This window comes from Marmota monax, unplaced genomic scaffold, assembly GCF_021218885.2.
Source record: "Marmota monax isolate L192 unplaced genomic scaffold, Marmota_monax_Labrador192_F-V1.1 WCK01_AAM20220418_F8-fsc00292, whole genome shotgun sequence".
Lineage (NCBI taxonomy): Eukaryota > Metazoa > Chordata > Mammalia > Rodentia > Sciuridae > Marmota > Marmota monax.
The window spans coordinates 1,305,071-1,331,810 of record NW_026692864.1 but is presented as its reverse complement, the minus strand read 5'-3'; the positions used below and the strand labels follow the sequence as shown (position 1 = coordinate 1,331,810).

At 57.4% G+C, this 26,740-nt stretch overlaps 1 protein-coding gene across 3 annotated transcripts; it reads left to right on the top strand.

The window, feature by feature from the left end:
• The first annotated feature begins 10 nt into the window (after positions 1-10).
• On the top strand, positions 11-26,740 carry Rhbdf2 (rhomboid 5 homolog 2). Of its 3 annotated transcripts, none has more exons than XM_046449591.1 (19): positions 11-118; positions 10,935-11,103; positions 17,427-17,583; positions 18,509-18,633; positions 19,127-19,322; positions 19,402-19,605; positions 20,409-20,537; positions 20,893-21,011; positions 21,129-21,323; positions 22,442-22,553; positions 22,785-22,859; positions 23,036-23,197; positions 23,530-23,639; positions 23,773-23,836; positions 23,925-24,019; positions 24,187-24,262; positions 24,377-24,477; positions 24,659-24,812; positions 25,488-26,740. In XM_046449591.1, exons 3-19 carry the CDS (start codon positions 17,440-17,442, stop codon positions 25,905-25,907), a joined length of 2,481 nt encoding a protein of 826 aa, XP_046305547.1. In that variant the 5' UTR covers positions 11-118; positions 10,935-11,103; positions 17,427-17,439; the 3' UTR covers positions 25,908-26,740. The 3 variants fall into 3 exon arrangements, with proteins under 3 accessions (XP_046305547.1, XP_046305548.1, XP_046305550.1); XM_046449592.2 differs by having other exon boundaries at positions 56-129; XM_046449594.2 differs by lacking the exon at positions 11-118 and adding an exon at positions 239-492.

Here is a 26,740-nt window from a genome sequence, read left to right as displayed (position 1 = left end):
CGCCCCCGGCCGCAGGTAGGGAAGAGGCGGAGCGCCGACGCCCCGCCCCGAAGGGCCACCGCCCAGCCGCTCGCCGGCTCGTATCGGAGCTGCGTCCCGGGACGTGGGGCCGCGGGAGGTGAGCGCGGGGTGAGTGGCGGGGCGGGACGCAGGCGCCCGAGGGGTGGCGGGGTCGGGCCGGATCCGCCTTGGGCGGCGGTGCGCGGCCGCGCGGCGGGGTGTCTGTCCTGCAGGGCGCCGGAGGCCACGTGGGCCTCCCGGAGGCTGGGGCTGCACTCGGAGGAGGAGCCGGCGGGGCCGCTAGACCCTGGGCTCCGGACGCCTAAGGACGGGGTCCTGGGTCCCCCTCACCGGGTGTGGGGCACGTCGATTGGTCAGAAGTTTAAGTGCCCCGGGAGGAAGGGGACTGCCCGCGACGGGACCGCGCAGCCCCGCCTACGACCCAGAAGTGCCTGCGATTCAGACTCTCCTCTCCTCTCCCCTGTTTCGCGGGTGAGCATCGATCCCGAGGCCCGGGGTCCATGTTTGTGCTTAGGACCCGCGCTTAGGTGGAAACAGGTGGGGAACGGGCCGGGCTCCCACCGCCAGGCTGGATCTGGACTGAGGGGCTTGGGAAGGTAGGCCCTCGGCTTGCCTTTTACTTGTTGAGCCCCATCTGATGTTTCTGCCGGGCATTGGGTTAGAGGTTAGGGAGGAAATCCAGGTCTCAATCCCTGCCCAACTCTATGAAGAACTAAAGGAGAAAGCTCTCCCATTGGGGCTATGAGAGAAGGAGGCGGTGAGGTGTGTCTGAGGAATTGGCCCCCACGTGTGGAGTGGCTGCTGTTTCCCAAATGGCTAGATAGGACCCCTGTGTGTGTGACATTTGCTAGTAACATTTGCTAGAACCCAGCGTCCTTGTTAAATTTTTGAGCCTCCCTGTGGGTCGGGAGTGGGAGTGAAGCTTGTTTTAGAGCAATTACTTCTCAGCTGAAGGGGGCACTTTGCCTTCCAGGGGATATTTGGCAGTGTCTGGAGATACTCTGGTTGTCACACACTCTGGAGGGGAGTGAGTGACATTATCCCTGGCATGCAGTGGGTAAGGGCTAGGGATTCTGCTAAACATCCTAGGATGCATAGGAAGGACAGCCCCATAACAAAGACTTGTCCCGCCCAAGGAGTCAGCCCTGTGCTGAGGCTGGGAAACTCAGCTGTAGCACCTGGTCCATCCAGATACTATGGATTTCTTCTCCCTACCTCAATTTCCCCAGTGGTTAGGGAAGGAACTTGGGCTTAGTGTAAATGAGAAGTAAGGGGCAGGAGGGCATTTATTCCTCTAAGAAGTGTCCTGCTTTGGTGCCAGAGTCTGCCTTTTCCCTGCTCATCAGGGGACCCACAGGGAACAGTTCTGGGTGTTGTGGAGGAGGGCTGAAAACAGGGGCCCTCTCAGAGCCTGGGCCTGGAGTGCTTCACCCCAGGGCAGCCTCCCACATAGGGTGAGCCAGGGCAGCTCTTGAGCTCAAATGTCTCTGGGGATGGAGGAGGGGCAGAGTGAGCTCTGTTCCCATAGATCTTCCCAAAACTACATAATGGTTGCGATGCGAGGTGACCTGCTGGAATTTTCTCTTTGAACACACACCTAACTCCTCCAGCAATTCACATCAGGAGAGTAACGTTCAAGGAATGTCAGGGCTCCTAATTTTTGTTGTCTCCCCAGACTTCCCTCCTGCAGTAGCCAGGTACAGTGGTGCACACCAGGAATCCCAGCTACTCAGGAAGCTGAGACAGGAGAATCACGAATTCGAGAACTACCTGAGTCACTTAGCAAGACTCTGTCTCAAGAAAATAAAAATTCAGGGCTGGGGATGTGGCTCAAGCGGTAGCGCGCTTGCCTGACATGCGTGCGGCCCGGGTTTGATCCTCAGCACCACATACAAACAAAGATGTTGTGTCCGCCGAAAACTAAAAAATAAACATTAAAAAAAAAACAGAAAAATTCCCCTGTGGTGGGAACCCTAGGTTGGATGAGGGGCCAGGCAGACTCAGCTGCTGGTGGAGGAGGCACCCTGCCCACAGCATCGACTGAGCAGTGGTGAGAGATGGAGGACATCAGAACTATGGCCCACCTGGCCCCAACTCCAATCTGTTAAGTTGGACTCGTGATGTATTCCCAGCTTCCTGGGAAAGAGGAGGAGTGAAACAGGATCAGATGAGGCAGCCATATCCCTGTGCAGGAGCTCAGGCCAGCCCACAATCCTTCCCTTTTCCTAACTGTTCCCATTGCCCCCATCCTGCCAACTTCTGCACCAGCCGACTTGCCTGGGGACCCTGGTGGAACAAGAGAGTGGAGGTTTCTGGTTGGTTTTGGTCTCCTTACTGTAAGAGACTGGACTCCCACTTTTTCAGATGAACAGAAAGCAGTGAGAGCGGCCCCCACTGCATGTGCCTCCGAGCACCCAGACCTGTACAAAGTCGTTGACCCCAGGCCTTCCCCCAGAGCCTGGGGAATAGACCACCCAGGAACTGCCACCTGGCTGGCTCATTCCTGAGCCACTGCTGCACCTGGTGTCTGTCTGTCTCTCAAAGACACACACACCCTCTCTTTCTCGAGCCCAGAAAGGAGACTTTTGTTCCTGTAAGAGGAGGAATAAGTCACACTACGAAGGCATGGATGGCCCTGGGGTCCCAGTTCTGCTCTGAGCTCTGTGATAGTGTTTTTCCTGTGGCCTCTGCCAGGATTCTGTCGTACTTGTATCAACTCTGCCCCAGACAGATACCAGATGAGAGCAGGAAGAGGTCAGGGCATTGGTTCCAGCAACTGCACGAGCCACCTGGGCTTCCCTTTGGGCCTGCCCTTCCCGACCCCTGTGTGGTGTAGGTATGTGCTTGTCTCCCCCTGCCCATCCCCTAGGGTCTCTGTGCCACACACTCTGGAGCAGGCGAGGTGTTGCCCCACTGCCCCAGGGGATTTCCAGAGTGAGCTCATGCCCTCCTCTGTGTCGGAAGTGACTCCCGGTTTCCTTTCCTATCCAGTCTGGCCAGGCTGGGGGAGGAGGGGCGGGACATCAGTGCCTGCTGAGCACAGCTGACCTTGAGTAGCTCCGGCTGGTAAGGGGACACTGCCAGGCCGGGACAGGTGTCCTCACAGGAGGAGCTGTTGCCTGCCCCACCGCTGGGAAGAGCAAGAACAGGGGCTTCCCCGACAGCCCCTCAAGTCACCCTGGCCTGGCTGGGAGTAGGGGGGTAGAGAAGGCTCAGTTTTCCTTCTCACCTCCTGGGAGGTTCAGGGAGCCACCTTCAGTAGATTTACCCAGAGTCCCATACATAAGTGTTCTGTGGTTCAGAAGTCTCTGGGTGGCAGTTTCAGCCACGGTGCTGCCCTGGGCCCTCTAGGAGAGTGGTCTGAGCCAGGTGGGTAGTGCAGAAGGCCCCCACAGGGCCGCTGGCCTGGGGTGAGGGGCAAACGTGGTGATCAGTCATGGAGTGAGTGATGACAAGCCCGGGGGCCCAAGAGGGAAGGTCTGGGGACTTCCAGGCTCAGTGGTCTACTGGAGTGTGCTCGGGAGGGTGGGAGTCACTTGACCAGTCGGCCTGGGTTTCTCTCGCTGTGCAGTGGGACCCACGGAGAGCCTTCAGCCAGCGTGTGGCCATGTGGGGATGGTCTTGGCCTCTATTGCATGGCGGCCAAACACGGCAGACCTAGCATGGCAAAGGCCAGCACTCACCCAGAGTGGCCATACCGTTAGCGTTCTGTAGAAATAGCTGGGTCTGGGGCAGGGGACTTTGGTGCCTTTGAGGGCATGGGAAATGAGGGATGGGTTTCCATCTGGGCCTGACCTGCCATCCCCTTGCCCCCACCAGAGGTCTTCCTATCTGCCAGTCTGTGTGCCCCTGATGGCCTGGGGGGTCACAGAGGCGATGCCCTCAGCTGGGCTCCCCCTGGCGGAGGCTCCTGGGCAGGAGTGGGGTACACTGCCAGGCCTCTGCCTCCCAAAGATGGTGCGTACCTGTACCCGCAGCATCACACAGGTGATGCAGGGCGGGCTTCTTGCCCCTGGTCCCTAGCAAGGGGTACCTTTTTCTCCCTTGGTGGGCCTCCCTGAGTCCTTGCCTCTGTGTGGCAACCAGGAGGCCTGGAAGAGAAGGGTGGGGAACTCAGCCCCAGCCCCTGGGACCTTATCAGTCAGGGAGCATAATGAGGGCTCAGCCTCAATTAAATGATAATGTTTGTAAAGGCCCTTTGATAACTGAGAAGTGCTGCCCAAGCTCAGATGTTGTCACTTTTGCCTGGAGGGCTGCAGGGGCTCCTGAGCCAACAGCCTTTGCACCCACACTACTCTGCACTGCCCTCAGGTGTGTCCTTGTGTCCCTTGGCCTCCCCAGGTGCAGGCGCCACAGGATGTGGGGGTCAATACAGGACCCTCGCTAGGCTGCAGCCTGCCACTCCCTGACTGTAGGACTTTGACCAGCTGACTGCGCCCCTCTGAGCCTCAGCTTCCCCATCTGTCAGGTAGAGTCCTTTACCTCTGAGGCCCTGGCTCAGAGTCAGAGGCCGTGTCAACAGTGGTGGCAGAGCCCCGCAGGAAGGACAGAAGCCAGCAGTTGGCCACCGATTGTGTGCCAGGTACTGTACACTCAGGTCTGTCACCTTTGCTGGCTCCCTCCATGGTGGGGCAGGCTCAGCAGTGGATATGTGTCCAACATCTCCCTACAGTGAGGTGGCCAGGCCGGGTTTGAGTCCTGTCTCTGGACCCAGGTCCCCCTCATTCCTCAACAAGAGAACCCTACATTGCCCCACAGTAGTGTGTGTGTGGGGTGATGGGCAGGTGTTTCTAGAAGCCCACCTGGTGTGGGCACAGCCTAGTGCATCCAGGTGCCCCCAAGCCCTGATAGCCACTGGGGCTGGGGCCAGCTTCTTCCAGGGAAGTGGGGCGCCCGGGGGCAGGGTTCTGGGTAATCAGGTTTATTAGCTCCTTAATGACTGTTCACAAGCCGAAAAGTGTCTGCCTGGCATATTCCCTCTCTGCCGAGGGGCTCCACATGGACAGGAGTATAACTGGGCCTCCAGAGTGAGGCTGCCCGGCGTCCTGTCCTGTCCAGGGGAGGGGCCTGGGGAGCCTGCAGCTCCTTGGAGTTCTGGGTGCTCACACCCAGCCAGCAGGGTCAGTTTCTGGTTGAGCGATACTTGGCAGGGTGCTTTACCTCTCTGTAAGACAGGGTGAGACTTTGTCCCTCAGCTAAGCATGCTCCTGGGGTGAACTGTGGTTAATGGTGATAAAGCCACCCAGATCTCAGACCACTGGCAGGCTACTTAGCATCATATGCATAAAAAACAGGCTCAGAGTCCTTAAGTGGCTTAAAATCACACAGTGGTTAGGGCTGGGCCCTATCTCCTCAGCCACTGTCAAGAGCCAGACCCAGGAGGAGGCAGGTGGAAGCTGGGTGGACTCTGAATTTGTTAGTACACGACAGAGCCCAGCTGTGTGGGGGGTGATGAGGACCTGTGCTGCTTCTGAGGATCCGTGGAAACCTAACTCCCATGGCCCCTGTTCCAAGAGAAGCAAACCTTCAAGACTGTAGCAAAACACAGCTCATGCCAACCTGTGTGGCACCCAGTAGGCTCTGTGCCTGGAGCTCTTCCATGTCCTGGTGTCTGGGCCCCCAAGGAGGGGCAGCAGAACTGAGGCCTCCCCAGAGGAGGCCAGGCTGCGGGGTGAGCATCCCAGGCCACACACTCAGTCGCTTTCCATTGCCCTCCAAAACTTCAGTCAACCCCCCAGACTCTGGAACTGCTGCTGTTTGCCTGGTGTATGGAAGGGCACTGTCACAGATTCTGTCCAGGGCATCTACATTCCTGCTCAGCTGCCATCTACTTGGCCCACCTCCACCAGCAACATCTAGAGTCCAGAGATTTCCAGAAGGACCTCTGGGGGTGCCAAGTGGGGAGGCCTGGCCACATTCCTACTTCCTCTGGCACCTGCCCCAGATATCACCAGCAACTGCTATAGTTTTGGGCTTTGAGGATGCAAGGCTCAGGCACCCCCAGCTCAGCCCACTTCCTGGATGGGGACTCAGTGGAGGAGGAAGGCATCTCCGTCTCTGCCAGACCTGCTGGTGAGTGGTCCTGAGAAGGGCCAGGTGGATGGAGCATCGGGCTGTCTGATGAGGACAGGGCTTTCTCCCAGCCCCTGCACTGCACACACAGGCTCACCCCTCACACCCTGCACTGGTGGCTCCCTGGAGCCTAGCACCCACTTCCCGGGTGTGTGGTGTGGTAGGCAGCGAGGCCCAGGCCAATCTAACTGGATCAAGGGGAGCCCAGGCCCTGTACCTGGTGTGGAAGAGCCCAGAGAAGCCCGCAGCTCGCCAGCCCCTGCACCTGCCCCTCCAGTTCTTCTGAACTGCGTTGAGGTCGAGTCCTGGAAGAGGGAAGGAAGAAGGAACCGGGGGCTTTCTGGGGAAGCTTTGTGTAGGCTCTCTGGAGGGTGTCAACCCACAGGCCGTTTCAGGTTCTTTCGGTGGGTGGCTGCGGGGTGAAGCTCACCTACCCGCGGCTTGCGCTGAGTTTGTGTCTGGGCTGCCAGCCCCCGGCTTTCCCGCCCCCGCCCCCGCCCTTCACAGCCTCCCTCCGTGGCCTGTGTGCCTGTGTGCCACTCTGCCTCTTTGCATCTCTGTGGCCAAGTCCTGGCCCCAGACCCCGGGCCAGTCTTTTTACTCTCCTGCCCTTTACTCCATTCTGCTGTTGCTGGGACCAGGAGGCCAGCCTGGGGGAGACACCACTATGCAGGGTCAGCTGGGGGACAAGTGCAAGGAGACAGGGGTGACAGTTCTCACATGAGCTGTCCCTTGGCCTTTGGAGGGGAGGGGCCCGACAACTCCCTGAGGTCAGCAGAACCTGGGACTTTGCTGGGGGTTGCACAGCCGTGGTGGCCCAGCTTCCTCTCTGCAGCTTTCTAAAAATGCCCCAGTTCCCAGTAGGGCCATGGGAGGGGAGGTGGGGTTTTGGTTTCTGTGGTCAGGGAAGCTGGGGAGACCAGAGCATCCTCAGCCCCAGCCCTGGGGGCATCCTGTGATTCAGCCTCTGCCGCCCCCTCCCTCCGAGCCTCCTGATCTTTGGGACCCAGTGGACTCACCCATGGCTCCAGAGCTGGAAGTGGCTTCTGGGCCAGGTTGTAGTTTCTTCACTTCCTTTGTTCAGGTGACTCGTGCCCCATCCCCACAGGAGGGCCCCTGTGCTTCCTGGTCGTGTCCAGTGGAGGGGTCAGAGCAGCTCACTCCTTGTCTAAGTGCCTCCCCCTCCCTTCTGTCCCCATTCCTGGCCATACAAGGTTCAGCCCTTGCATCAGGCTGGTGTCTGTCTAACTGGGGCTGCGGCTGCTACTCCCTGCCCTGGCTGAGGAAGGAGCTGGGCTCCTAGCCCACTCACTTCTGTGCAAGTTGGGGGCAAGTGGTCTTGGGCAGGCCTTCTGCTGCATGGTGGAGAGGCCCTGGGTGGTGCAGGAAACAGTGCAGAGCCCAGGGTGTGGGGAATCCATCCACCACCGGGAAACACATGAGCCTCCAAAACCTGCCAGTGTTGGGGGTGTAGGTGGCCAGCAGGTGGAGAAAGGGAGGGGGACTCTTGGATACAGGTGACACTGTACCCGGGGTGAGCTGGGAAGGGACAGGGGGCCAGCACTCATGGAGTTGGGACTCATGCCACCTGTGCAACAGGAAGCAGGTCCCTCTAGCCCACTGCCTGGGCGGGCCACCAAGTAGTGTTTTCTGGGGCCTTCCTGGGGATGGCCTAGCTGACATTGGCCAGGGCTTGGTTGGGAGTGCCCAGCCCCACCCTTGTGGGGAAACCGGATTCTCCGGGCGGCAGTGGCAGAGGTTTCTGAGTCTGCATTTCTGTGTGTGCCTGATCCCTGCTGCTGCTGGCTGGGCAGTGCTATCTGGAAGGCTCCCTGGAGAGCGGTGCTACCCCTGGCCACAGAGGCCTCCACCTGTGGGGACCCCAGGGGTCTGAACGCCACACTTCACTTTTCCTCTGGATCTGGCCCACCTGCCCCTGCTCTCCCCACACTGGCCACCATCCTGAGGGAAGAGGAAATTGAGTCTGACCAACCCTCAGCCCTGGTCTCTCTACCCAGGCCACTTGGTGTTTCCCAGCTCTTCGGAAGCTCAGGCTAAAGGCCCTTCCCAGAAACCAGGCCAAGATCCAGCTTGGGCAGGTGGCCATGGCTAGTGCTTTCAGACCCCCCAGCCAGAGGCCAGCTGTGAGGCTGACCCGGGGGTCTTGGAGAGAGCAGCGGATGCAACTGCAGGCAGGAGGAAGCCTGGTCCCAGGATGTCACAATTTCCTCTGCAGTGAGCAAGCACTTTTGGGGGCGGGAGATAAGTGGCAGGCGCGACGGCTCCAGGGCTCTTGTGCCTGGCCTCTGCCGTCTGCCCTGTAAGTGAGTCACGCAGGAGCCCAGAGTGGGTCTGACAAGGCCCACCCCTGCCCCGGGCATCTGCCTTCCCTCCCAGGTCCCTGAGGAAGGAGCTGGGCTCCTAGCCCACTCACTTCTGTGCAAGTTGGGGGCAAGTGGTCTTGGGCAGGCCTTCTGCTGCGTGGTGGAGAGGCCCTGGGTGGTGCAGGAAACAGAGTATGGGCTTCCTGCAGGCAGTCAAGCTGGCCATGACCTTGTCCATCCAACCCCGCCCCCCCCCCCACACACACACACACACTGTTAACAGAAGGAGGCACAGGATGGAGCTGCTAATGGACCATCACCCAGGACCTTGTGCTGCCCTGTGCTGGTATGAAAGGAGGGTGTCACCATGCCCTTCACCCACCTGCCCCTCCTGGGGGCAGATTGCTTCTCTTTGGTGCCCCCAGGATTATCCTGGAGCTGGTCCAGGCTCCCCCTGTCCACAATCTTAGGTTATGTCTGCCCTTCCCACCAGGAGGTCAGCACATAGGCCAGTAGCACAGAGGGTGTCGTGGGTGGGGGGTCCCAGCTGGCTGATCAGTTCCTCAGAGCCAAAAGGAGGGCCTGCAGTCAGCCATGGAGCAGGAGGTGGGGTCCACTGCAGACCTCCATTCAGACCCTGCAGTGAGCAGAGGGGCAGGGGCTTGTGGATGTCACTCAGAGGAGCTCTCTAGAGGCGGCTGCTTCCTGAGCTGGCTGCAAGATGGGGAGATGGTTTCTCAGGGCCTGTGTGGACTGACCACCCACAGCCATGCAAGCTCCCACCAGACCCCCATCTCCATTGATGGTGGCCAGCTGGGTGCAGGGCGCTATGCTGCCCAGACTTGGGTGGGGAATACTGACACCTGAGCAGGTCTGTGGGATGCTGTGAGAGGGGGGTGACAGGGCAGGCTTCCTGGAGGAGGTGGCTTTCCTTAAAGGAGCAGTGTGAGATGGCCAGGCCGACAGGTGGGTCCTGGTGTGTCCAGTACAGGGCCTCAGGTGAGTGGAAGCTGGTGCCTAGGGAGCCGCGGGGGGCCAGGATCTGTCTGGTGGCTGTGGGCAGGCCTGAACTCTGACTCTGGGAGGGGTGATCAGCTCCAGGTTCCAGAAGGCTCCTGCCTGCCTGGAGACGGCAGCTGAGCTGGACTCTGGTGGCCTTCTCCCATCCCCACCATCCTCTGTCTGCCCCCCTCCCTTGGTGCCAGTTTCCCCGGGCAGTGTCTGCCCGATGCCTGCTCTTTGCACCCCGGTCCCACAGGATGCCAAGCAGGATCTTTCCTAGCGGAGGCCCCAGGTGAGACTGTTGCCTTGGAGCTGTCCCCAAGCAGCTTCCTCCTGTGGCTGCCCAGCCTCCTCAGCGGCCAGGCCCAGCCCCTTGGGTCATCTGCCTCTGCTCTCAGATGGGTGTGAGGTCAAGACTTCTGCTCAGCAGAGGCTAGTGGCCGTGCCTTAGAGAAGTGGAGACGCACTGGACCTCCAGCTCTGCTCAGGTGCCCAGGAGGACACCCTCCTCGCCGGTGACTGGGGGCTCTGGCGACCAAGGGCTGACACCATATGCAAAGCACAAAGAGGCGGTGCCAATAGACTCGGAGGGGTGTGGCTCTACCCCAGCACAGTCACTCCTCGGACTCTGCTGGGCCGTCCCAGGCCAATGCTTTGAAAAACACCAGAATGCTTTGTCTCCTTCAGAGGGGTCTTGCAGCCCCAAGTGTACCCCAACTATAGGGAAGAAGGGTCCCTGTCCCTTAAGGAGACCTCCGTCCTGGAGCCCAATGTCTTGAGTTCCAGCTGCACCCTTTCCTGGCTGTGTGAGATTGGGCAAGTTAGTGAACCTCTCTGAACCTCCATTCCCTAACTACAAAATGGAAGCAGTGATAATGTGTATCTCAAAGGGTGTTTTAAGAACAAAGAGGAACAATGCCGGCAAAGGGCTGAGCAAGGCCTGGCACATGTGGGACCTAATCCTGCCCAGCTGCCATGGCACTTTGCAGCATCTGCCACCCTAAGCAGGGCCTGCCCATGCCATGGAACAACATGGCATAAGCCCTGTGCAGGACTTCCTAGAAGCCACAGGAATGCCACCATGCTGTTCCCTTTAAAATGGTTAATTTTATTTTATGTGGATTTTATCTCAATTATTAATAAAAACAACACAACACCTCCCTGTGGTTTCTGTGCTGCCTTAAATATCTGGCTGACTCTAATGGAAGAGAACGCCTAATCAGGAGGCAGCCACCACTCCCTGGACTTGAGTTAAATGTTTCTCTTAATACGGAAACAATAAACAGGGACCATCTGACTGCAGCGTCGGGTTCCAGCCAGCGCCCTCTGTAGGTGGTAGGAGGTACACTCGCTGAGCCCCAGCTCAGCCCCCAGGGCCCTTCCTGCACATCTCCGTCCATCCTTCTCTGGGGAGCAGGTGGGATCAGCCCCATTTTATGAGTGGGGAGACTGGGGTCAGGAAGATGAAGGACCCTGAGGATGGCGTGACCCTCGAACCTCCTGCCTTTCTTTCAGGCCGAGAGTACAGAGAAAGCTGCGCTGCTTCACCTGGGCCGTCTGTCCGCCTGTCCACAGAGCTGAGGCTTCACCCCTGTGCATCTGTACAGCGAGGAGCGGGCAGGAACATGTTCTAGGAACCTTCCAGTGAGCTGCAGAAAGCCGAGGGCCCAGCCCAGATCTGAAGGTAGAAGCCGGGTGGTCAGGTGGGCCGGGCCAGGTGGTGGCCGCCTTGCTCATTCGGTTGTTTTTTAACAAATACGTTCTGTGGGGCCTGCAGGCTTCTGGCAGTACAGGTGGAAAGGGCAGGAGGCCGTAGTGGACTGGGGTCAGTTCACAGAGCTGTGGACACTCACAGGGGCAGAGGGGGGAGAGGCTGCGGGGCAGCCAGGGGCTGCGGGTGGTCAAGGGGATACTGGGCAGCCAGCCAGGGCCCCTCTCAGCATGTGGTGGCCAAGGGGGCAGAACTGTCCGTCAGCTTACGAGGAGCACCAGCACCCTTTGTGGTGCACCTGCCCGAGGTGGCGTCACCGTGGCTTTGCTGAGGTATAGTTCATGTAGCATCCAATTCGCCACCTCAGGCAGGCCATTCGGTGGCCTTGGGTGCAATCAGAGTTGTGTGACCATCACCACAGTCTGAGTAGGACAAGAACTAAGTATGTTAGTGGTTATTCCCACCTGATCAGTGAGGCCAACCCACCATCCACATAGCCTGCTTCTGAAGGTTTCCATTCAAACAGCAGCGTGAAGAATCCTGATGATAGCTGTCATTATCTGTTTTACAAACTCAAGACAATGCACTTAAGCCAGTATTTCTAATCAACTCTCAACCCTCCTACTGAGGCTCGCTCTTTACAATGGTTGATTTTATGATATGTGGAATTCACCTCAATAAATTATTAATGAAAACGTCAAAACACAAACATCAATAAAAATAGGACTCGCCCGTTTCACTTCTGAGTCCCTGAAGTCACTCAAGTTATTCCACTTACATCTTGTTATATTCTTTTAACACAACAGAAGATTGCACCAATCTCAGTCATGTTTCAAATAGCACCATCAATTCATCTCTCACTAACAATAACAGTAGCATTTGTATTGATTATGTTTGGAGGCTGAGGAGCCCTGAATCAAACTCAGCTATGAAAAACCCTAGCCTGCGTGCCGATTGCCCCTGTTTTAGTTAGGTTGTCACTGCTGTGACTGTATGACCCAACAAGAACAACTGTAGAGGAGGAAGAGTTTATTTGGGGGCTCATGGTTTCAGAGGTCTCAGTCCATAGACAGCAGCCCATCTCAGTCCATAGACCCATTCTTCAGGGTTCGAGGCAGAACATCATGGCAGAAGAGCGTGACAGAGGGAAGCGGCTCACATGATGATCAGGAAGCCCCAAGACGGTACATATCAGATACAGAATGTATACCTCAATGTAACTTCAACTAAAGAAACCCCTACCACACTGTCATATCTAACATATGAAATAAAACCCCACTGTTAATTTCTTTCTTGTTTTCTTTTTTTAAAGAGAGAGTGAGAGAGGGGCGGGGGAGAGAGAGAGAGAGAATTTTTAATATTTTATTTTTTTAGTTATCGGCGGACACAACATCTTTGTTGGTATGTGGTGCTGAGGATCGAACCCGGGCCACACGCATGCCAGGCGAGCGCGCTACTGCTTGAGCCACATCCCCAGCCCCGTTAATTTCTTTTTAAAAACAATTTATTCCCAGTGTTAATTTCAACAGTACTTATGACACTTTTGTCCCTAGGAGGTCTTCCCCCAACTAACTAGATTTGTCCCCAAGTGAATGATTATCAGAGAACGAGTTATAAACAACAGCATTATTACTCCAACATCCATAGCCATTATAGCAGGATTAAGCTTGTATTTCTCTATGTGACTTGTTTACTCAATATCACTAATACTATTCCCAACATCCAACAACACAAAGATGAAATGACAATTTGAAAAAACAAAACTAGCTCCTCTTTTACCAATCTTAATAACTTTATCATCCACTCTTTCCCTACTATTAACACTGACACTATCAACTTTAAACTAGGAATTTGGGTTAAATAGACCATAACCTTCAAAGCCCTAAGCAAATAACACCAATATTTAATTCCTTACACTCTGTCCTGCATCAATTGAATGCAAATCAACCACTTCAATTAAGCTAAAGCCTTACAAATAATTTATATCCTAGATTGATGGGATTTAAACCCACAAAAATTTAGTTAACAGATATTCATGCAAGGTGACACACACCTGTAATCCCAGCAGCTCAGGAGGCTGAGGCATGAGGATTATGAGTTCAAAGCCAGCCTCAGTAACTTAGCTAGTCCCTGAAGAACTTAGCAAGACCCTGTCTCTAAATAAAATATTTTTTAAAAAGGGCTGGGATGCAGCTTAGTTGTTGAGCACCCCAGGGTGTAAAAAAAAAAAAAAAAAAAGTTATCAGCTAAATTCCCTAATCAACTAATCAACTGGCTTCAATCTACTTCTGCCTCCATGTAGGGAAAAAAGGCAGGAGAAGGCCTAGCAGGGTTGAAGCGGCTACTTTGAATTTGTAATTCAGTCTGATAATTCATCTCAGGACTTGGTAGAAAGAGGGTTCCACCTCTGCCTTTAGATTTTGTGGGGGAACCAGTGATTGAGCTTGGGTACTGGATCACTGAGCCACACGCCCCACCCTGTTTTGTATTTTATTTAGAGACAGGGTCTCACTGAGTTGCTTAGCACCTCACTTTTGCTGAGGCCGGCTTTGAACTCATGATTCTCCTGCCTCAGCCTCCTGAGCTGCTGGGATTACAGGCGTGGGCTGCTGTGCCCATCTTTGTCTTCAGATTTACAGTCTAATGCTTGCTCAGCCATCTTACCACCTCCTTCCATCCACCAACTGCTGATCATTCTCAACAAATCACAAAGACATGGGGACATTATATCTCCTGTTCCCTGCCTGAGCCCATATTCAAGCTGAGTGAGGCCGATAGTCGATCCATAATGTCATTATTACTGCCATACACTGGTGATAATTCTCCTTATAGTTACAGCAACCATATGTGGAGGATTTGGAAACTGTCTACTCCCTCTAATAATTGGAGCCCTTGGTATGGAACTCCCTCAAATAAATAACATAAGCTTTGGCCTAATGCCTCCATCATTTCTACGATGACTTTCCTCATTTGTAATTGAGGCAGGAGCTGACTAGTTTATCCTCTGTTGGCTGGAAACCTAACACCAGCTGGAGCTTCCGTAGACCTAACTACTTTTTCACTGCGTTTAACAGGTGTGTCTGTTCTGGGAGCCATTAATCTCACTATGATTAACGTAGAGCCCCTGCTCTATCTCAGGGTCAGGCACCAGGGTTGTCTCATCAGTGCCTCGTGACAGCAGTGTCATTACGGCTCTGACTTCTGGGCTCGCAGCGAGTATGACCACACTCCTCGCCTGCCGAAGCCTCGGCACAACTGTCTTAGACCCAGCTGGAGGTGGAGATCCAATCCTCTATCAACATTTTTTTTACCGGTTCATTACACACCCAGAAGTATATATTCTTATTTTACCTGGATTTGGCATTATTTCACACACTGTTACTTATTATTCAGGTAAAAAAAGAACCCTTTCGGGACTGGGGATGGGGCTCAAGTGGTAGCGTGCTCACCTAGCATGCGTGAGGCACTGGGTTCGATTCTAAGCACCACATAAAAATAAAATAAAGATTGTGTCCACCTAAAACTAAAAAATAAATATTATTATTTTTTTTTTTTGAAAAAAGAACGCTTTGGTTATACAGGAATAGTATGAGCTTTGATATCCATCGGTTGCTTAGGGCTTATGGTCTGAGCCCACCACATCTTGATGCAGGAATAGATGTTGATAGTCAAGCCCATTTCACATCAGCAGCTGTGAGTACTGCAATTCCAATACAAGTCTTCAGCTGCCTGGCCACTCTATGTGGAGGGAGCCTCAAATGATCCCCTGCGATACTGTGAGCTGAGCCCTAGGATTTATTTTTCTATTTACCTTTGGAGGTCTAACAGGAACCGTCTTAGCCAACTCATCATTGGATGTGTTTTTACGTGTCACTTCTTATGTAGCCCACCACCGTCATCCCCAGATCCAGCCATAAGCAGGCCCTAGTCTACTTCTGTCTATAGAGACCCTGTTTTTTTGCCTTTGCATGGATGAGGTCCCACAGCAGGTGGATGACATCAAGGTCATAGGCTGCTTCGGAACTTCAGGCCTTCCTGTGGCTGAGTTATATTCAGGATCAGGGATGGCACGATCTGCCCCAGCTTGCTTATCCATCTGTCCATCGACGGGTATTTGAGTGGCTGCCACCTTTGGGCTCTGTGGACAGCCCAGCTGGAGCATCCCCGCCTCCCTGGTGTGGTGGGGACATGGGGCCACAGTGCTTGTCATGCACTGTCCTGTGGATCTATGAGTGCTTCTCTGAAGGAGGACCTGTAGTCTCCCTGGGGTACGGGTGAGGACTTGGGTGACAAGTGGCTCCGGTGACTCTCCCCAGCAGCAAGTGTAAGGCAGCAAGGACCTTGGGGTGGCAGGGTCAGGAAAGGCAGAGAATGGGGGGAGCTGAGCCAGTGAGAAGCTCGGGCTGGCAGTGAGAACAGGAAACCCTGGACGGTGAGGAGTGGCGTGGCTTCAGCAGGTGCTAGTGTTGAGGCAGGAGGGACACAAGGATGGGGCCACCCTTGGCTGCTGTGTTGCCCTGCTGCGCCCCCACTTTGACCCACAGATGCCCCTGGCTGATGGGCTCCCATGTGAGCCTCTCCAGGCTGTGAATGTAGTCAGCACCCACATCAGAGGGTGGGTGTGGGGCCCCCCAGAGGGGGGGGAAACACTAAGCTCAACCCAAGCATCTTGGGAGTAGAGGAGAGAAAACAGCTGGAAGTTTAGCTGGAGAAAGACCCAAGACAGAGCAGAAGCTGCAAGGAAGGGAAGAAACCAGCCCAGGGTGTGAAGTCTGGTGGGTCCCCTGCAGTCGGGGTTGGTGGCACAAGCAGAGAAGGGTCCCAGGATGGGGCGAGTTGCTACTTCCGTGTCGGGGGCAGAGCATCAGTAAGGTCCACTGAAATTCGAGGTGCACTTGCCATTGTCCAGCTGCCCGCTTCTAGAACTTTGCCTTGCGGTGCTTGAGCAAGCGCATGGCAGAGGGCAGGGTGTTCGTGACAACAGACACAAAACACCCTAAGTGACCGCCCACTGGGATGTAAGTCAACCATAGCACGTTCTACTCCATGGGCTCGTGGCTGTCGTCAAAGCAGGTCAGGTGGGTCCACTGTATGAACTGATGGGGACAGACGTCCACGCTAGGGATCAGGAGGTGTGAGGTTTCTAACTCCGTGCTGCTTCCAGCAGAGGGAGGAGGCCTGGAAAACGGGGCTTCAGAGTTCTGCGTCTTATTTCTTAGCGAGCAAGTATCACTTTTATTAAAATATCTCACCATTGTGAAAAGAAAAAAATCCAAACAGGTGGTAGTTTCAGTTATCTTTTTTTTTTTTAAGAGACAGGGTTTCCCTATGTCACCCAGGCTGGCCTCAAACTGCTGGGCTCAAGTGATCCTCCTGCCTCGGCCTCCAGGTAGCTGGGATTGGAGGCATGAACCACTACTTCGGCTTTCAGTTCTCTTTGAAAAAGGAGCTGGACAGCCCTGGGGGACAGGGTGCCCAGCATGGTGGGTTTCTCTTCCCTCTGGGGTCTATGCTAACCACCACTTCCTGCAGTGCCTCGCAGGGACCCTTCCTCCCAGAAGCACCTGTGCCCTCCACATCCCCCCACTTGCCACCGCAGTCTCCTGCCCAGCACAGCTGTGGGCACCCTATTGGTGGCTCAGTGCACCAGATGGTCCTGGAGCCTTCTCTGTGTCCTCCCCTGAGCCCTGTCCCAGAGACAAAGGCAGAGCCCTCTGGCCAGGAAGCTGCCCCGTGGCCCCCTGGCCTGCCCGGACCAGGCTACCAAGGTCACTGCAGCTTGCAATGCTTTCTTTTTTTTTTTTAAAGATAGAGTGAGAGAGGGAGGGAGGGAGGGAGAGAGAGAGAGAATTTTTAATATTTATTTTTTAGTTTTCGGCGGACACAACATCTTTGTTGGTATGTGGTGCTGAGGATCGAACCCGGGCCGCACGCATGCCAGGCGAGCGCGCTACCGCTTGAGCCACGTCCCCAGCCCCTGCAATGATTTCTTGTCATGCTCCTTTCCTGGTTTGGTTTTGCTGAAAGCTGAGAGACCAGAAATAGAATGAGGTAGAAAGTTGGGGACCTCCTGACCCCCACCCAGGTAGAATGCAAATGAAGGTCAGAAATAGACCTTCTCACCATACCACACCCAGCCTAGGTGCAGTCTGGCTGGGGTCCAGGCTTAGGTACAGCTAACGTGGGGCAGGTTGGTTCTGGACCTGGGCTGCCTCCCTGATGCCAGGGTCCTAACACCTCTGGGGTTCTGCTGCCTGTGTCCACGTGCCCACACCCTCTCTCTGTCTCTGTTCTAGCCACCTGCCCACCATGGCCTCCGCTGACAAGAATGGAGGGGATCTCTCCTCTGCGTCTGGTAGCCGCCTGCAGAGCCGGAAGCCACCCAACCTGTCCATTACCATCCCACCGCCTGAGGCCCAGGCCCCCAGCGAGCAGGACAGCATGCTGCCTGAGGTGAGGGGACGACCTGGGGTTCGCTGCCCTGCCCTGGGCAACAGGTGTGCCTATATGACACCTTTTGGACTGTTGCACGAGGACCCCAGAGGGTCCTCCTTCCTGAGCCACAGCCTCCCCCAGCCTTGCCCTCCTTCCTGGATCATAAAATATCTAAAACGTCTAGGGAGCGGGGCCCTGAGATTGGCAGTGCCATCTCCTGAGGGCACTGGGGAACGGGGAGCCTTGTTGGCAAGCCGGCACACTGAGTACTCCCGCCCAGGCTCTCAGTGCCTCTTCTGAGGGCGGTGAAGGGCTGAGCGAGCCTGGTCCTGCGGCTCCGGCAGCCCACCTCTGCAGCCCTGGATCCTGCGGAGGGTGGACATGGATCAACACTGCATGTGGACTCTTGCCACATAAAGAGCTCATTGAGCGATGGCCCCAAACAGCGTGGGCTCCCACACAGCCTGGAACATAAAGGGGAGCTATGTTAACTCTGCCTGCTCACCCCAAGAGCTCTGTAGAACACATGAAAGGGGGAAAGACCATCCTGGGTATGGGAAGGCTCTGGACCGGGAGTGCATGCTCTGGTTCCCTGGAAAACATTAGAAAATGATGATTTTAAATCTGGAATGAAAGGTTGGGGCTGTGGTAGAGTTCTTGCCTAGTATGTGTGAAGCCCTGGGTGCTTGATCCCCAGCACTGCAAGAAAAGAAAAGAAAAAAAAAAAAGTTAAATCTGGAATGAAGCGTTGGAGTTGTGGTAGAGCCCTTGTCCAGCATGCATGAGATCCCGGTTCAGTCGAGAGTGCTGCAAAAGATAAATAAGTAAATGAATAAACTTAGCACAAAAGCAGCCAGGCTGTGGAGGGGGCTGGGCTTGCACAGAAGCCAGCCTGTAGTTGAGGCCACACATGTCACCACCTGTCCTCCCTTCCATCCCACAGAGGCCCAAGAACCCAGCCTACTTGAAGAGCGTCAGCCTTCAGGAGCCCCGGGGACGATGGCAGGACAGCACGGAGAAGCGCCCTGGCTTCCGCCGCCAGGCCTCCCTGTCCCAGAGCATCCGCAAGTGAGCACCCCTGCCCCCCGTGGCCACCTCAGCCAGCTGTAGGTTCTGGGCACCCGAGTTGGCTGGGCCTGGCTCTTGCAGCCCCTCTCCAGAAGGAGTGGGCAGGCTCCCTGCAGAGGTGGGACGTGAGAATCTAATGTCATGGTCTAGATGGCAAAGCTGAGAGCCAGAGATATGTGCCTCAGAAAAAGTCACTGAGGCTGAGATGATTCCAGGAGCTGGGGGGACCTCTGCCCTGTTCCTCATGTCCCAGCCTTTGCTCCACCCCTGGGGGCAGATTTCAGCCAGGGGCTCAGGGAGGGCTGACCCCCCTCCCGTGAAGCACAAGGATACAAGTCTGCAGTAGCCTCCCGTCAGGCCCACGGGTGCACACATGCTGTCGGCCCCTCCCCGTCACCTCCCTGTACCAACGTGCACTGTCACCCTCACCTCTGCACACACGCTCCCGTGCTCGACGTGTGTGTGCACCAACCACGCCCTGCTGCTCCTGCAGGGGCACAGCCCAGTGGTTCGGGGTCAGTGGCGACTGGGAGGGCAAGCGGCAGCACTGGCAGCGCCGCAGCCTGCACCACTGCAGCGTGCGCTACGGCCGGCTCAAGGCCTCATGCCAGAGGGACCTGGAGCTCCCCAGCCAGGAGGTGCCGTCCTTCCAGGGCACCGAGTCACCAAAACCCTGCAAGATGCCCAAGGTGAGCTGATGGCCGAGGGGCAGCTGGACGGCTTTCCCCAGTAGCTGGGTCAGCTCTGCTCACCTTCCATCCCTTCCAGATTGTGGACCCGCTGGCCCGGGGCCGGGCCTTCCGCCACCCAGATGAGGTGGACCGGCCCCACGCGCCCCACCCACCACTGACCCCGGGAGTCCTGTCCCTCACCTCCTTCACCAGCGTGCGCTCTGGCCACTCCCACCTGCCCCGCCGCAAGAGGGTGTCTGTGGCCCACATGGGCTTCCAGGCTGCTGCGGCCCTCCTCAAGGTGAGGCCTCCTGCACGCTACGTCTCTCCAGTGTCCCTCTCCCCACCCAGAGATGTCTAGAGCTCACCAGGTGTGTGTCTCCTCTGCAAGGGCAGTGGGTGTACTGGGCCTCTTGGGCGGAGGAGGACCCCGAAGCCCAGAGCAAGCTGGGTCCTTCAGGCCCCACTTCCATGCGAGCCCCTCTCTGCTCCCCTAGATTTGGGAGGGGGATTCTGTGCCCGCTTGTAGAGTGAGGTAGGAGAAAGTGTACGCACCACCCACCCTCCTGTGTTGACTGAGCCCCTGAGATGTGCTGGGCATTGGGGGGTGCCGGGTGAGGGAGATGTCACCATCAGGTGGTAGACTCAGGAAGGGATGGTGTGAAGAAAGGCCTTGGGCTGGTCCCAGAACAGTAGAACATCAGGGAAGGGAGGGAGGGAGCAGCCTTCTCAGCCAGAGAGTGGCCTTGCCAAGGCCCGGAGGCAGGAGGGAGACCACGGGTACTTTGGGGCGCAGCAGTCTGATGCAGGAGTGAGGGTATAGAATGGTTGCTTTGAGTAGTAGGGTGCTGAGGGCAGGATTGCCAGAGAGGAGCTAAGTCCGCACCGGGGAGAGAGTGGTGTGTTCAGGGCTGGAGGCGGCTGGTGCCCGGTCCTGCCTTCCACTCTCGAAGCCACTTTGGCCTGTGCACTATCAGATGCTTTGGGCAAGATCCCCCTCCCAAGGGGCTGTGCCCAGGAGTATAACTTGGCAATCCCTTGGGGGCTGAAGATCCAGGTTACTGGGCTCTGGTCCTGATGCCCAGGCCTCTGCTACATGCCCAGGGGCGCTCCGTGCTGGATGCCACTGGACAGCGGTGCCGTGTGATCAAACGCAGCTTTGCCTACCCCAGCTTCATGGAGGAAGACGCAGTCGATGGGGCAGACACCTTCGACTCCTCCTTTTTTAGTAAGGCAAGCATGGGGTCCGGGCCCTCAGGGACAGGGGGTGGGACAGCCTGGGAGCTGGGAGAAGTGACCTTGGCCTTGACATGTCCTGCCTGGAGCCCCTGAAAGAGTCAGAGGCCCCTTGGGCCATTGGTGTAATGGAGCGGGCCCTGCATGGAGCTTGCTGTTGGGCCAAGCAGGGATCTGGGGTGGTGACGGGCCCACTGGGAAAGTCCCTGTTAGGACTGACAAGCATGTGGCTTCCTCTGCCATCCTGAAGAGCCTGTCTGTCCAGCCTTGTTCTGCCCTTGAATTGGCAGGTGGGGGGATGGTAGTAGGGACAGTAACTACTTACACTGTCTTTTTGTGTCACCCACCCCAGGAAGAAATGAGCTCCATGCCTGATGATGTGTTTGAGTCTCCCCCACTCTCTGCCAGCTACTTCCGAGGAATCCCACAGTCGGCCTCCCCCGTCACCCCCGATGGGGTGCAGATCCCTCTGTGAGTCCCTCCCCCATCCAGCTTGGGGCACTACCGTGCCCTGCCCTGGCCCCTTGGAAGCCCCTAGTGGGGAATGGGGGTGTGGGGATTCAGGCTGAGAGCCACCATCCTCACCAGGAAGGAGTGTGGCCGAGCCCCAGTCCCGGCCACCAGGCGCGGTAAGCGCATCGCCTCCACAGTGAAGCACTTTGCCTTTGACCGGAAGAAGCGGCACTACGGCCTGGGCGTGGTGGGCACCTGGCTCAACCGCAGCTATCGCCGCAGTATCAGCAGCACCGTGCAGCGGCAGCTGGAGAGCTTCGACAGCCACCGGTGAGACCCCACCTGCAGCGAGAGTGGGGTGTGGGCAACGGGCAAGGGGAGAGGGATGGAGGTTCCCCTTCCCCAAGCACAGCCCTATTCATTCAGCAAGTGCTTTGTGGCATCCTGGGGCCGGGAGTGTGACCAGCGTGGAGATGCACTGTGCTCAGGGAGCATGCGTGCAGCCAGGGAGGCCCTCGGCGCTTGCTGCCTCTTCTCCATCTCCTGCTTCCTGGGCCTGCATCCTTAGCCCAGCTCCAGATGGCTGTCCATCAACAAGTGTTCATTGAGGCCCCAGAACAGAACCCCCAAGAGGAGGGTGCAGGGGGGGAAGGATGGGTCGGGGAACTGTTGGAAGCTGGAGCCGAGCTAAGCATGGTGGTGCATACCTTTAATCCCAGCAGCTTGGAGGCCAAGGCAGGAGGATGGCGAGTTCAAAGCCAGCCTCAGCAACTTAGCAAAGCCCTAAGCAACTTAGTGAGACCCTGTCTCAAAATAAAACCAAAAAGGGCTGGAGTGTGGCTTGGTGGTGGAGGACCCCTGGGGTCAATCTAGGGGGCTAGAAGCAACTGGAGCTGAAAGTGAGGCGGCCAGAGGAGGCCAGGCACAGAGATCCTGAGGGAAGCCAGAGTCTGGGGAAGGCGATTCTCTTAGTGTGTGATTGACAGTGTGACCTGATAGACATTGGGCTCCAAGTTACAAAAACCAAGCCATGACAGGTATGTGAGTGTCCTGGAGAAAGACAGAGTCGAGGTGGACAGCTGGTGGGGAGGAGTGCTGTCAGCACGAAGACAGTAAAGACAAATGGGAAGATCCTCCCAGGTAGCATAAAGGTCATGTGCAAAGGCCCTGGGAGTGCTGAGACCAGGGCGTGTTCCTGGAGCTGTAAGAGGGGTGTAGAAAGGAGAGGTGGGCCTGCAGGACAGGGCGTCATAGTCAGCAGTGGGCTGATTTGGCTGTCATCCCAAAGGCAGTGGGACGCCATCAAAAGTTTTAAGGTGGAAATGCATCTTACAAGCTGCTTTGGGAAGGGTGACTAGGTGAACTGGTGAATCAAGTGGAGAGCCCAGTGGTGGCCCTGCCCAGGGCAGAGTGTGGGCTGGCTGGGTTGACCTGGCCTCTGCCTACAGGCCCTACTTCACCTACTGGCTGACCTTCGTCCACATCATCATCACGCTGCTGGTGATTTGCACCTACGGCATTGCGCCCGTGGGCTTTGCCCAACACGTCACCACCCAGCTGGTGAGTCGGGCTCCTCCCTGGGGTCCCAGCTTTCCTGAGGCTTCAGCGCAGCGGGCACCAAATCTGTCCTTCCAGAAGATCCCGGCCCAGGCAGGAAGTGCTCAGGCTCACCAGAGCTTGGCCCCTTCCCAGAGGCTGGACCCCGGGGACACTGGCCCACTCCTCACCCTTCCTGCCAGCCCAGGGCTCTTGCTCTTCTGACGACCCCCTCACCCTGCGCTTCTACGACAGGTGCTGAGGAACAAGGGTGTGTACGAGAGCGTGAAATACATCCAGCAGGAGAACTTCTGGGTCGGGCCCAGCTCGGTGAGAGTCCAGGCTGGGGTGGGGCCATCTGAGTAGGAAGCCCTATGTCCTGCCAGCCCCAGGTGCTCACCCACCTCGTGGCCCCCTCATCAGGGGAGACTCTGAATGGAGTGGTGGTGCAGTGACAGGCCCCTCCTCTGGGGCCCATGTCACCAGCCGCCCTTCTCCACCTGCAGATTGACCTGATTCACCTGGGAGCCAAGTTCTCGCCCTGCATCCGGAAGGACCGGCAGATCGAGCAGCTGGTGCTGCGGGAGCGAGACCTGGAGCGGGACTCGGGCTGCTGTGTCCAGAACGACCATTCGGGCTGCATCCAGACCCAGAGGAAGGACTGCTCGGTGGGGCAGCCCTCTGACCCCTGCCAGCCCCACTGTGGTTCTGTACCACTCTGCTCACCCTGGCCTGGGGCAGGGGCCCTTTAAGGGCAGTGACCGCATTCCCTCCTTCCTCTCCTCCACCCTCACCAGTCCTGTACCCCGCAAGCACTCTGCCAGCACAGAGGCACCCCAGCCTGAGAGGCGAAGCCAGATCTCAGGAAGGCTGGCAGGGGTGGGGTCTGGGAGGTGTGCCTGAGCCCTGGGGAAATGGAAAAGCCCCTGTTCTGGAAGGTTCCCCGGGCACACGAATGAGGTGACCTTTGCAGCACCATGACCAGAGCTCCACCCTCCAGGAGACTTTGGCCACTTTTGTCAAGTGGCAGGATGATACTGGGCCCCCCATGGACAAGTCTGATCTGGGCCAGAAACGGACGTCAGGAGCCGTATGCCACCAGGACCCCAGGTACAGCCTGGAACCACCCACGGGTCCAGAGTGGCCCACAGCTAGGCTGTCTGAGCTTCCTGCTGGGACGCTGGTTAGTGGACCTGGCTGGTTCCCAGCCCCTCATCCTGCCCAATCTGGCCTCTGCTTCCAGGACCTGTGAGGAGCCAGCCTCCAGTGGTGCCCACATCTGGCCTGATGACATCACCTTGTGGCCAGTGAGCATCGCTGGGCAGCAGGGGGTCTGGGAAGGGCTGGGGTAGGCGCCCGTCGCTCAGCCCGCACCCTGTTGGTCCTGCTTTGCAGATCTGCACTGAGCAGGCCAGGAGCAACCACACGGGCTTCCTGCACATCGACTGCCAGATCAAGGGCCGCCCCTGCTGCATCGGCACCAAGGGCAGGTGAGCCGCCTGCCTGGAGCTGCTCTGGGGCCACCCGCGTGCAAGCAGGAGGAAGGGGAGATGCTCGAGGGCTGAGTCCTCACTCCCTGCCTGCTGTGGCCAGCGCTGGGGTTCTGCAGGAACCCCAGATATCCTGATATCTTGCTCTTTTCTTCCGGTCCCCGCAGCTGTGAGATCACCACTCGCGAGTACTGTGAGTTCATGCACGGCTATTTTCACGAAGAGGCAACACTCTGTTCCCAGGTGGAGTGAGGCCTTGCAGGGAGGCCCTGGACTGGGAACAAGGGCTGGGCTCACGTGCTCTTTCCTGCACGGGGGCCTCAGACTCAGCCTGACCCCCATGCGCCCCCACCCCAGGTGCACTGCTTGGACAAGGTGTGTGGGCTGCTGCCCTTCCTCAACCCTGAGGTCCCAGATCAGTTCTACAGGCTCTGGCTGTCTCTGTTCCTACACGCTGGGTAAGAGGTTCCTGCCCGCTCCCCACCACGACCTCTGTGAGGGCCGCCCGCCTGCCCCCCAGGGAAAGGGCTCGGGAGCCAGGGCACAGCCAGCCCAGCCTGTCGGAGCCGCTGCTCCTGATGCGTACGGCAGCTGTGGCCGACGTGGAATGCTGATGCCTGGTGTGTCCCCGCCCTCCAGGGTGGTGCACTGCCTTGTGTCTGTGATCTTCCAAATGACCATCCTGCGGGACCTGGAGAAGCTGGCTGGCTGGCACCGCATCTCCATCATCTTCATCCTCAGCGGCATCACGGGCAACCTCGCCAGCGCCATCTTCCTCCCATACCGGGCAGAGGTGGGGACTTGGAGGACAAGGACAGGGAGGGTGGGATAAGGTCCCTTTCTAGAGCCCAAAACTTGTGACATGTGGCAGCCAGCCCTGCTGCTCTGTGCCCCACCCACCTGGGATCTGCTGGAGGACACAGGGTTCCTCCTGTGCCAGGCTCAACAGCAGATGGACAGCTAAGCTGGGGGCTTATTGACAGTCTTTTAATCCAGGAGAGGGAACTGTGATACCCTTGAGTCACCAGGTACCCCAGCCCCTCCCTGCTCAGCTGTCGCCTCCAGAAAGGCCTTCCTGAGCCGCCATCCTCCACCCGCTCCCTCTTCTCTGATTCATTTCCCCTCTACCTTGACCCTGCTGGCTGGTGTTCGAAGGACCCCCAGACCGAGCCATTGGAGATCTCCACAGTGGCTGCTCTTGGCCTGCAGACCTGGCAGCCTCATGATCTCTCAGGCCTGACTGTTCACTCTTCTATCACCTCCCCATTGCCTGTCCCTCCCCACTGTGTGCAGGCTTGTCGGGCTCACTGCACAGGTCCACACCTGGCAGGAACACAGTAGGCGCCCAGTGTTTGCTAAAAGGTGAAAGTGGTCCATCAGCTCTAGCCGTGTCCCTGCCTGGGAGGTGGGTCCCAGGGCTGCGCTCCCTGCCTGGCACCAGGGTGAGCCGTCCTGCTCCCTGCCCCAGGTGGGCCCGGCTGGGTCACAGTTCGGCCTCCTCGCCTGCCTCTTCGTGGAGCTCTTCCAGAGCTGGCAGCTGCTGGAGCGGCCCTGGAAGGCCTTCCTCAACCTGTCGGCCATCGTGCTCTTCCTGTTCATCTGCGGCCTCCTGCCCTGGATCGACAACATCGCCCACATCTTCGGCTTCCTCAGCGGCATGCTGCTGGCCTTTGCCTTCCTGCCCTACATCACCTTCGGCACCAGCGACAAGTACCGCAAGCGGGCGCTCATCCTGGTCTCGCTGCTGGTCTTCGCCGGCCTCTTCGCCTCCCTGGTGCTCTGGCTCTACATCTACCCCATCAATTGGCCCTGGATCGAGCACCTCACCTGCTTCCCCTTCACCAGCCGCTTCTGTGAGAAGTACGAGCTGGACCAGGTGCTGCACTGACCCCATCCCAGCCCGGGTGCACCTGCCACCCTCTGGGCACTGACAGCAAGGGGCTATGCCCGCGGAGCATTGGGGTCACAAGGGGCTGGGCCCCTGCCTGCGGAGCATTGGGGTCACTGGGCCCGGGGCCCACTCCACCTGTCAAGGTGACTCTGTGACATTCGGCAAGGGTGAGCTCCCCGGGAGGGAGACCCTCATTTCTCAGGCCTGTGTTCTTGGTCGGGGGTTAGGGATGCCCGGGACACCTGTATCTCTGAGGCACGGGCCCTGGCCTCCTCCCCACTCCCTGCTGTAGGGACCATCTACGTGCTTCCCCCCGGGGCCCGGGGCCTTCTCCCCATAGTCAGTGTGAGGGCGCCCTCCCTGGACACATGGCTGCTCCCTGTTGTCCCCAGGATGGGGACCCCACCACAGCCCCCCTTCCTGTTTCTCCTCCCCTCTGTGCCCTGAGCCCACCTGAGCCTGTCATAGGCTCCCGGGGAGGGAGGGTCGGTCTGTTGTGTGGGGCAGAGAACCAGAAGCAGACACAAGCAGAGGGCCCGGAGCCTTGGCTTGTCCTCAGCCACAGGCTGGATGCCCAGCCACCCCCACTCCAGCATCCTGCCCTGCAGTTGGCTCTGCTGCCTCTGCCTCACTCCTGGTGGGGGGGACTGAGACGCCACAAAGTCTTCCTCCCGGGGAGGGTGGGGACGCCTGGGCTTGCTCAGGCCTGTTTTTTGTTTGTTTGTTTTGTTTTGTTTTTTACCAGTTTTATTATGGTCCTAATTTTAAAAAGTAACGCTAACTTTGTATGGATGATGTCTCAGATGTATTAGATGAAACTCTTTATGGAA

Excerpts from the sequence above, each read along its gene's own strand:
- Rhbdf2 (XM_046449591.1), top strand. The coding sequence starts at position 17,440 with ATGGCCTCCGCTGACAAGAATGGAGGGGATCTCTCCTCTGCGTCTGGT. Across the intron at positions 18,634-19,126 it reads CTGTCCCAGAGCATCCGCAA|GGGCACAGCCCAGTGGTTCG; the intron begins GTGAGCACCCCT and ends CTGCTCCTGCAG. Across the intron at positions 21,324-22,441 it reads GAGAGCTTCGACAGCCACCG|GCCCTACTTCACCTACTGGC; the intron begins GTGAGACCCCAC and ends CTCTGCCTACAG.